Source organism: Pinus tabuliformis, chromosome 9 (genome assembly GCF_031772625.1).
Source record: "Pinus tabuliformis cultivar Carrire ecotype Pingquan chromosome 9, CPIR1, whole genome shotgun sequence".
NCBI lineage: Eukaryota > Viridiplantae > Streptophyta > Pinopsida > Pinales > Pinaceae > Pinus > Pinus tabuliformis.
Genome location: NC_142307.1, coordinates 1,690,407,511 through 1,690,419,444, shown reverse-complemented (window position 1 = coordinate 1,690,419,444; position 11,934 = coordinate 1,690,407,511). Strand labels below are relative to the sequence as shown.

The window sequence follows — 11,934 nt, the reverse complement described above, 5'->3', positions numbered from 1 at the left end:
TGACCCATGACTGTTGTCTTTTCTATGTCTTATAGTTGCTTTCATGATTCCATAATTTACTCCAATCGTGCTTTGCAACCCATAACTATTGTATTTCCTATATCTTATAGCTCCTTTTGTGATTCCATAAGGCTATATTCTATATCGCCCTCGAAAAAATATAATTTCAATATATACCCAGTAAAACACAATCTTTACCCAAAAACCACATCCTAGTTAGCAAAGCAAAACCAAAAACTTGAAAATTTTACCAATCCAAAAACTCTCTTTCCAAAATAACCCTTTTTCTTAAATACTCTTTCAATTAGATGTTTCTAAACCTTCATACACCTTTGCAAACTTTTCCATACCATGCAACGTTTTTTTATTAAAAAACCTTTATAACCTAACCCTTCAAGTGGCACTTTAATTTCTCTTACCCATTAACAAAACCCTTTTGAATATCTTTTCAAAATCTTTTAAAAACTTACTTATAAAACTTTAACAAATCCCATTTATGTTTTTCTCATACAATTAAAAAAGCAAGATGTCAAGTATTATAAAATCTTTAATATCACTCACATACAAGCACGTGACTTTAACTTATTGACTTTTCCTTTTGAAAATCTCACCTTTTAAGTAAAAACCTTACAAAGCCTTTTTAAAACAAATCCTGCTTTCACTTTTCAAAAAAACCATTTTTTAATACTATACCAAGTCAAACACCACCCGACTTTAAAAACATATCTCTTTATCGGGCTCATGAATAACTTACCCACGCATGAACTTTAAAAGGAAACCTTCCAACAATTAAAAAAAAACTCACTTGGCTGCGGACATTTTCCCCTCGTTTTGAAGTTTTCAACAAATACGACGCTGCTATTATGGTCTTGGCGGCTCGATTGTGCCTCACGTTGACGTTGCTGCCGCAAATCGGCTCGAGACGTCTGTCGGCTCCTCCGTTCGATGACAAACTTAACTGGCTTATCGCTAGGCGGCTGCGGAAACACACTTGACACTTTTACCACTCTGGGCTCTGCAAGCTACGCCGGCAGATTTTGGCTTTTCGATTTCCTCGCTTCTGAAATCCTCTAGTTATAATACCAATTTGATGAAAAGGCATAGAGGAGATATACAAAAATTTACACACAAATAATATGAGCTTGCTCTTTAATTTACCACACAAATTTGATTTGACTTAATTTAGTTAGTTCTCTCTAAATTTAGTCAATTTTGACACGTGGAAATAATTACAATTTCCAATATTTCAATCTTTAGGTTATCTTAATCAAGCATTCTCTTTTCTTCTTTGTTAGGAAGGAAGATGGGTTTGATCTCCAAGTTTGTGATTTATTAACAACATGTGATTGGTGTGTTGTTCCAACTTGGTTCCAATTAGGGTTGCTAATTAAGATAATGTTTGAGAGGGTTTAATGGTAAAGAACATGTATTGTTTTTTAAAAAATATGTAATTTTTGTAAGATTTGAAAGGTATAATGGTGAAGAGCATGTCTTGCTTTTTAAGAAAAACATATCTTACTTTTTAAAAGATTATAGATTCAAAACAAAAAGAATAAACCATATACACTTTATAATTTAGTCTTTTTAAGAGATTATACCTTTAAAATCGGAAGAATAAAATCTATATACCTTATAGTTTAGTAACCAAATTGATAAAAAGAAATAGATTCACAATGAAATGGATTCTTAAAAAAAAATGATCTCATACACATGAATTTGTGTTTGCAAACCTTGAAAACACATTACTATTATTATTTATATTGTACATGAGTTTTGTTGAAATTAATTTAAGATGTTACTTCATACAACCCTTGCCATACATCCCTAATACACTGTTAAACAAATCATTTGTGTGTCCATAGCCACTTGTCAACTTTATTGAACTTACGTTACTGTCATCTAAATAAAAACTAATTGTATATTATTTACAGTATATATGTTTGTGAAAAAAAGATTATTGGTAGAAAAAAATAACTCAAAATTAACCATTTCTTTTTTGTTTTAAATGAAATTGATTTTTTTTTTTTTTATATATTTTAAAATACAAAAATACATTTATTTTTTAAAATAAATTATATTTTATATAACTGAGCAAACATAATATTACCATTTTATAATTTCTTATTATTAAAAAAAATATAAAAATCGAATCAATTTCTAAAAAAATGTCTTCAAACACTCCAATTTTACATATTAATAAAATATAATTCTTAAAATGTTTCTACAAAAGTTCAAAATAAATAAATAAAACAAAACCATTTCGTAATACAAATATACTAATAATGAATTATTTTAAATTTAAATTTCAAAATAATAATAATATACCAATATAAATCATTTAAAATTACTCGATAAAAATAAAACACTTAATTATTAAAAAAAAACACAACAAACAAACATTCAAGCTCGACAAAACTCTATTTCCTCAATAATCCTTTTAATAGGAGATCTCTCAACATTACAGTGTATGAAAACTCTAAATACCTCAATAATTTCCTTTTTAAAGAAATTTTAGAACATTAGAATAGGAGTAGTCTACCTAGGCGGAGGAATGGGCTGGTTTCCGTCACCGCCCGGAAAAACCTCCGGCTCCGGCCGCCGGAAATTCCTCTGCCCAGCTCCGCCACCGTCAGTGAGCTCCGCCCAGCACCGCCGCGAACTCCGCCCAGTTCGATTTCATGAACTTCCAGATACTGACAGACATGGATGCGTGGCGCAATGGTAGCGCGTCTGAATCCCGATCGCAAGGTTACCTGTTCGATTCACATCAGCGGTTTTGCTAAGCTATTCGAATGTTCGATTCACATCAGCGGTTTTGCTAAGCTATTCGAAGTTTTAGAGACGGATCTATTATGTGCAGTAAATATATTTGCAGTTCAGAACAAAGACGCTCGAAATCACAGTGTGGTATCTACAGAATGTGCATCCTATTTACAAGCTATAGCTATATTTGATTCAGAATATTTATTTTTTCAAATTCTTTGTATGTTGCTTTTAAATCTGAGGTGCGCAAGTACACGAAATTACTCGAGATTTTCATTCAATAACATGTCTTCAATGTGACCTCGGTAAAATTCAACCACTGTTTAGCTGGTGAAATTGGTGAAATTGATTTTGATTGTTGTTGAGTAAAACAACAATCAATTTCACCAGCTAAACAGTGGTTGAATTTTACCGAGGTCACATTGAAGACATGCTATTGAATGAAAATCTCGAGTAATTTCGTGTACTTGCGCACCTCAGATTTAAAAGCAACATACAGAGAATTTGAAAAAATAAATATTCTGAATCAAATATAGCTATAGCTTGTAAATAGGATGCACATTCTGTAGATACCACACTGTGATTTCGAGCGTCTTTGTTCTGAACTGCAAATATATTTACTGCACATAATAGATCCGTCTCTAAAACTTCGAACAGCTTAGCAAAACCGCTGATGTGAATCGAACAGGTAACCTTGCGATCGGGATTCAGACGCGCTACCATTGCGCCACGCATCCATGTCTGTCAGTATCTGGAAGTTCACGAAATCGAACTGGGCGGAGTTCGCGGCGGCGCTGGGCGGAGCTCGCTGACGGTGGCGGAGCTGGGCGGAGGAATTTCCGGCGGCCGGCGCCGGAGGTTTTTCCGGGCGGTGACGGAAACCGGCCTATTCCTCCGCCTAGATAGACTACTCCATTAGAATATAGGAAGACAAACCTTATTTAATCATTATTACACACGTGGCTTTGTAAGAGGATCGCGGCACGATCCACTAGATGGATAAGGGTAGTTTTGAGGCGCTATGATGTTTTCTTGGAGCATTTTGGTTGATTTGTTAAGATGATAGCTTGTTAAACTCATCGCAATGTCGCGTTACAAAACGGGAAAGTCTTTTAAAAGCATGTTATTTTTCTTAAATTTATAATTTAATGCTATTATAATATTAATTAAATGTTATAATATTGCAGGCCAAAAAAATATATATTAAAAATTGATGTTTTAATTTAAGTAATAAATTGATAATATATTTATTTTAAATAATAAATTTATTAATTTATATTTTTAAATATTTTATAATTTTTTTTATATGAAATTTTAGAAAGTTTATTATTAATTTAAAATCTGAATAATTAAGAAGAATGACCATGGTTGATTTTCATATTGAGACAATCCTTGTCACAATGCGATGTTTGGCCATGGTTGATCATGCTTAATCATCATTGATTTAAATATCAACACAATCTTTGTGACAATGCGACGTTTGAACGTGGTTGACCATGATATACCATGGATTAAAATGTTTGATTTTATAAAACATGGTTGACCATGGTTGGTCGTGGTTGACGATGATTATCATATTGAGACAATCTTTGTCAATGCGACACAGATTATAAACCCAAGGTATATAAACACTAAGATAAACATTATAAACCCTAAAATAAACATGGTTGAGCATGATTTGTTTCCATATTGAGACAATCTTGGTCACAATGCGACGTTTAAAAGGACTTCAATATCTTGAGATGCAAATCTTTCCTCAAATTTTGCATTCAAAAAGAGATTTTCATTTTGAGATATTTGATCCCTCTTTACTAGATCTAGAATTAAAATGAATCTATATTGATTGTATCAAAAATACTAATATATTACCCAATCAAAAAAAAATCACGAATTAATATATAACTTGGAATTAAATTATATATATATATATATATCTTTTAGCATTTTATAGTTCCAAAATTAAGGCTCAACTGGGTTCTCTTTTAACTTTTTATATATCCAAAATTAAGGGTTAACTGGGTTAAAATTAAGATAACTCCAAAGATGAAAATTTTAAAATTTAAAATTATGTTAAGATGAAAATATTAATGTAGGTTATAATACTCTTGAAAGGCTTTTTAGTTGACAAACATTTTGAGAACAAAGGTTTGTTTAAATTAAGATAGTTATATGGCTATTGTTCTAAGGCATTGGAGAGCACATACCCCACGTTCCCCTGCTCCTGGGAGCTTGGGCTCCAAAATTGCTTGGAGCTTTAACAGGTACTTTGGAGCTTTTCGGGAGCTTCATTGCAACATATTTTGATCTTTTAGGTATTTATTTTGAGCAAAATTTCATGTTTCGGGTACCTATTTTGAGCAGGGAATGTACCATTTGTTTATTTTCTAAGTGATACATGCCAGGTTAGGGGACTAGACTGCACGAGCTCTGTAAAGTGACAGAGATGTGGAGATGTAGCAAAGGTTTCAACAAAATATAGACAGCTACCAATCATTGAAGTAGCAAAGGTTTCAACAAAATATAGATAGTTACTAGTCATTCCTTGGAAACTTCTGTTGCAAATCTTGAATTTCAACAATTGCAAATAAGTCTACTCTCCTAAAGTCTATCTTGAAGCTTTAATGATAAGATTCAACGAATTACAGTGATGGTCAAAACGAGAAATGGTAGCGTGTTAGTTAGTTTCATTTTATAAATTTCCAAACTTGAGTTTTGAAGTTGAATATAATATAGCATTGCATGAAATCACATAATAATAGAGTAATAACAACAATTTTTTTGTTTGGGAGTTCCACATGTTTCTTTGGTGGGAAAGAATTTGATTAGCAAATTGTTAATGGATTAATATTTTGATTTTTTTGGCATCGTTTCAAAGTTCAATCTTTTACATATTTTTGTGTAAGATGGAATTTACAATATTGAATTTGATTAGAAAATTTTAGATGGAAATAAATAAATAAATTTATTTTTAATTTTAATATATATTATATTTTAATATATGATATTATTACCCCTCCCAACATAAAGTTTCACACATTTCCCATGTTTCTTTTCTTAATTTGGGCGAAGCTTCTAGCCATTGGTATCCAATACTTGTTAGGACGCACCGGAAACTCTTGCCACATAGAAAATTAACCGAAACATCCTTCTCACCACAACCCATTTTACCCAATTTAACTCCAAAAATCTATTTACAAAAGTGTTTTGGTTCATGTAAGAATTTAGCTCCAAAAATCTATTTACGACAGTGTTTTGGTTCATATATTTCTTACAAGCAAAGGTCAAAGAACATTGTTCAGAGAGGAAGTTTGGTCAGAGGCTTCGGAGACCTTCTTAGCAATAATAAGGCACTTTGTTCCATACTGTACCAATCCACACAGGCTACAAAGGTTACATTCATCATGTATTCTGTATCTTGCTATTTAGGTCGTGGATTGTCACGGTGGCTTGCTGTGTCTAAGTGCTAAAGTAGTGAGTGAAATTGGTATTAAAGGGAAGAACAACCCATCAAATTTAGTAATACAAAGGAAGAATGACGCATCAAACCTGCCATGATTATATATAGGTGTATATAGTGTTCAATGTTCACGCACTATCATGCTGAAGACATTGGAAAAAATATCTATTCCAGATCAAGAGGAGTTTGGTAGTGACCATTACCAGTTTAGGCCCTGTAGCTTGCAGATGCACACTTTATTGTTGATCACTAAAATAAATGGCTCCAAAACATGCAGAAAGCGATGTGATTGTGAATTCACAACATAGTTTGTGGATTGTAATTTCTTAAATTAAAAAGTCAATTGAATAGGCAGTGTAGCTGATACCACTGAGTATCGGCCATGGTGACAAAACGTGTGCAATCAGTCCCAAATCATCACCACTGCAATCAGTCCAGCTCCAAGTATTAGGGCCATATATTTGTAAAATGGTCTGTCATAGGGGATACGGCTTTGCGGGTTGTATATTATTCCTTTCAACAGAAGATGGTTGATGGCAACATAAACGAAAACACCGCAGGCAAAACCCATCGAGATTGCGTAAATCCAGTCTGCCACACGGCCTTCTGTAGTGGCATCGATAAGTATTCCAATGGCAACTCCAATGGGGCTCGAAATCGCAAAGGCGAAGGCATAAGCTGCACAGGAGAGGAAAGGCCTGTTGGGAATTATGCGCAAAAGTGCTATGCCCATCGCTATTGCAGCGAATATCTTGTGTAAACACACCGTCCACAGAGCTCTCCACGCATCAGCCTCCGTTCCTTTAATCACACAACATTACGTTCAGGTATTCATTAATCTCAATCTCAAAATAGGGGAAATTGGACGTGGAACATTACAATAAAAGCTGAGAGGAGACAAGACTTGCCTGCAACACCAATGGCGATCCCTTCGAAGACAGAATGGAAGCACAGAGCGAGTACGAGAAGTAAACTGTCTCCAATGGAGGTCTTCTTTACCAATGAGGCCGCCGTCACCATGTTCACTGTTGTAGCTGTTTGTGGAGGTGTTTGGAGGTCCTGCTTATGTCAAAATCATAGGTCAACATCAATAAATAAAATTGTGACCGTACGTTTATCTGGTGCAACGAAGAAAACAAAAGCTTATTTTACAACCATAAATAAAATCCCCCAGGTCGAATCGCTGATTTCCAGAATATTTTGGAATTAGAGAGACATAAATGGTGAAACAATTTACTTTCTATATTTATTTGATTTCAAAATATTCCCATCAACATAAAAATACACGCTATATATATCACATTACATAATTAACTTACCTGCAAGCTGAGTGGTGTCTCGCCAGTATGTGTGGGTACTCTGCTTTCTGTAGAGCGAATATTTGGTAATTACAACATTACTGCTATCAATCAGTGAATGAAAAATTGTGCTATCCAAATGGAAAATTTGTGATATTGAAATGGATTAATGTTTATTTGTTTTGTTTCCGGTTTGAATTATATTTTAGTAAGATGTTTTAACAATGCATTTATTCACAAACAATTCAAAACTTAATTGCTTCTTTACTGTTATAAAAAATGATATCAATTCATTAATTTCTTTTAACAATAATCATTCACAATCTATTCAAAACCTAATTCACAATTAATATCAACTTCCTTAATGCAACTATTCAAAACCTAATTCGTACTGAAAATATATATATATATATATATATATATATTCAAAACCTAATTAGCAATTAATATCTACTTCCTTATAATATCTACTGTTATAAGGAAGGGTACCAAAACAGGAGGCACTCACCGGCTTTTCTTTGAAGAGGAATTACAGTGACATTTGATCCATCTTGTTTCTGATACACCCAAGCGACGGTGAGGTCTGCGAGCATGGTAATAAGGTAGCCTGCAGTGCAGAGCATGAATGCAAAAGGATACGTCTTGTCCGTCAAATCTGCAAATGTTGAAGCGGAATCGCTGAGAAAATGCATCCAAGCCGTCCCCAGGAAGACACCAGCCGCGAACTGAGTTCCCAGCAAAAGAAAACTCTCGTTCCATCTGTAAAAATAGGGGGAAATGCCCCCTGCAAATGTGCCCACAAAAACTATTATGAGGCACCAGATCTTAACAAGAACTAGGCCTTTTGCTCTCAAATTCGTTTCATCACTGGGACTTCCATTCTGACTGCCTCCCTGGGCCACGACTAACGGAATCAGGACGCAACTAATTATGACAATAACTGCCCTTGTAATTGTTCCCGCAGCCATGCCTGCTACTGTGATGGATGAAGTAGTAATGGAGATTTTGGGTTAGATCTTCCAGCAATAAAATTGGGTATATATGGCATCAACACAATCTGTATCGCGCTGACCAACTGTGCTTGTACTACCATCGGGCCTGTACTACAAATACAGAAAAAACACTAATAATGTACTACAAATTTCCTATTCCATCCTCGCTGTCAGTGTGATTTTTTTTAATTCGTTGACTGGTTCGATGAAGCCGAAGTTCGCGGGAGGGCGATGCCACGGAAGCAGTCTCCCGTCGTGTTATTAAAAAAGGGATTGCCTGACAATCCAAGGATTAGCTAGTCTTTATGAGATCACTTGGGGAATTTCCAAGCTTATTTCCAAAGTCTGGAATATAATCTGCACCTTCTTCAACCACAATCACGACGATGGGCAACAATTCCTGTAAGTACCAAGAATTTCTAAGCTTATTTCAGCATCATGTTAATGGAATAACCATTCCCAGAGTCTGGAATATAATCTGCACCTTCTTCAACCATAATTACGAGGATGGACAACAATTCCTGTAGGTACCAAGAATCGTAAATTACGCTGCAGAGCAGGTCGAGTTGTCCACAACTTTTCTCACGGAAAACATAGTTAACATATAAATAAAGACAGGCGAAAACAACGCCGTAGTATTACCATTATAGTATTTTATGTCTTCTTATTATCTAGCATTCTATGTCTTCTCGTCAATTTTATCTAAAATTTATTAAATTAGGAGTTTGAAATTTACCTAATTTAAAAGTTTTTAATTTTTTACTAAATTAATTTTATTTTGATAATTAAATATATATTTTAAATAACTTAAAAATTACTCTCTAAATCATATCATAGTATCATAGTGAGATTTTTTTTTGGATTAATCACATCATGAAAATTTGGTCGACATTAGAATGTGATTAATCCCAAAAACAATCTTATTACCAATATAGTTCAGAAAAATCTAAAATCTAACACAATTATAATACCAAATTCAAACAAACCATTTCAAATCTAAAATAATTAAACAACATGAAAAACAACGATACATAAACTTGGTTAAACAAATAAAGAATTAAGAATGATTCAATTCTTTCATACATATATATATTTTAATAAAGTTGCTTCAACAATTAAGGAATTAAAAATGATTCAATTCTTTCATATATATATATATATAAGAGAGTATATTATAATAATATGCGATTACTGTGTTAGAATAAAATAGTTAGCTTTTTAAGAAAAGTTTTTTGGGTGTAAATCACATGAAAGAACATTTGTCCACGCGTTTCAAACCAACGAGTGTGGCTCATCGTCAAGTTTTTTCCTTAGAAAAAAATGTACTTAGTTTTTTTTTATGTATGTTAGAAACCTATTTGAAAGATATATCTATTCACGATTAATCTATTTGAATAACCTCGGAAATCAAAATCAATTTTAATATTTTATTTTATCTTTAACAATTTTTAATTTTTTAATTAATTATTAACGAGTAGCGAGGGTGTTGAGAACGCCTAAGTTCACAATGGAAGAGGAAGTCGATGGATGCCTTCCTTTCCTTGATATTCTTATTTCTAAGAATAATGACGGTTCCCTCTCCCACCAAGTGTTTCAAAAGAAAACACATACGGAGCAGTATCTTCATGCTAGTTCCCACCATTTCCCGACTCAGAAATTAGGCGTTCTCAGCACCCTCGCTACTCGTGCCCTAAGGATCTCTAATGAAAAGAGCTTTGAGAAAGAGAAATCCCATCTCCTTAATGTCTTTACTGAAAATGGTTATAGTAGATTCTTAGGTCAGAAGGCTTTCCTCAAAGCTGCCAAGAACTTATCAAGTAGAAGAAAACCTAAAGAACATGTCCCAGGGGTACGTTTTTCGTTTGTGAAAGGTACCACTCATAAGATTGCAAGGATTCTTAAGAAGCATAATATTCCCTCGACCTTTAGACCCCTTTACACCATTCGTAAGTCCCTCTGTTTATTAAAGGATCCTATAGACCCTAAAGAAATGAAAGGTGTCTATATTATTCCTTGTTCATGTGGGACCCCCTGCATTAGTGAGATAAGACGCTCCATTAATCAGAGGATTAGTGAGCATGCTGCTGACCTTAAACATATGAGAACCGAGTCTTCCACTCTAGCAGAGCATGCCGAGAAGACCAAACATTATGTTTGTATCGAAGAGGCCAATGCTATTGCTAGAGTTTCGCAGTTCCATCACCGAAAATTTAGGGAAGCCCTAGAGATTGAGAAAATACCTAGCAATCTCAATAGAGATGATGGTTGGAAGATAAGTAGTTGCTGGGTTCCTGCCCTCACGTCCTAACCGTTTCCTTCCTTCCCCCCCTCCCTCTTCTATTTGCTTTCCCTTGTGATAGGTTTTTTCTCCCCTTGTTATCCTTTACCTGCTCTCTTTTGCCATGGTTCTTTAATCCTCTTTGGTTTCCTTCCTTGATAATCCCCCTCTTATGGGTTAGTTTATATAGTAGAAAGCCTTATTATTTGGATTTATTTTAACTTTATGTATTTACAAAATTTAGCTTAATTATAGATTGGAATTATCGTAATGTAGGCTTAATATATATATATATGATAATATTAATAATAATATTAGATAATTTTATCCAAAAATTGGAACATAAAAAGATTACTCTTGTACTTTTTAGAATTAGATCTTACAACAATCTTGTATTTAAATATAAAACTTACTATTAAAATGAATATGAAACATTTAATTATATAACTCTTTCATATGTTACCTTGTTTACATTATCTTAAATTATCTAACTATTTCATTATATAAATTTAAACATTTTTAATAAAGGTTTGACTAACTTACTATTAATTTAATAACTATTTATTTATTTAAACTAACTAAATATTTATTTTTTATTTAAACATAGTTATGCGTTCCTATCCCTGTCCCTTATCTTGTCCATCTAGCTGTTATAGGTGGCTCGTTAATTATAGCCATTATAGGTTCTGCTTTGACTATTTAACATGTAGCCTGGATCTGATTCTTCAACTTGTCCTGACGATGAACCACACTGGTTGGTTCGAAACACGTCAACAAATGATCTATCATGTGATTTAAGCAAAATTAATTTTAATATTTTATGTTATCTTCAATATTTTTTAATTTTTTAATTAATTATTTTATTAAATATAAAAAATAACCAGTATTTAAATAAAAATGATATTGTATTATTTTAAAAAAAAACATAAGTACTAATTATATTTAAATTAAAATATTATTAATTATATATATATATACACACACACACACACACACGTAGTTTAATTTATAGATAAATTGATATATATATATATATATTAGTAAACTTCTGGGGATCTACAACCGGCTTACTCTCAGTAAACGACGTCACCACCGAGGGATTTGAACCTAACATTACTTCCATCACCAATTGCGTTGCCCTGGGAT

General features: G+C 33.2%; 1 protein-coding gene across 1 annotated transcript; it reads right to left on the bottom strand.

Moving 5' to 3' along the window:
• Positions 1-6,296: 6,296 nt before the first annotated feature.
• On the bottom strand, positions 6,297-8,566 carry LOC149155371 (zinc transporter 2-like). Its single transcript, XM_089440194.1, has 4 exons — positions 8,027-8,566; positions 7,540-7,586; positions 7,129-7,279; positions 6,297-7,021 (listed from the first exon to the last, which is right to left on the bottom strand). Exons 1-4 carry the CDS (start codon positions 8,484-8,486, stop codon positions 6,624-6,626), a joined length of 1,056 nt encoding a protein of 351 aa, XP_089296320.1. The 5' UTR covers positions 8,487-8,566; the 3' UTR covers positions 6,297-6,623.
• Positions 8,567-11,934: the final 3,368 nt, after the last annotated feature.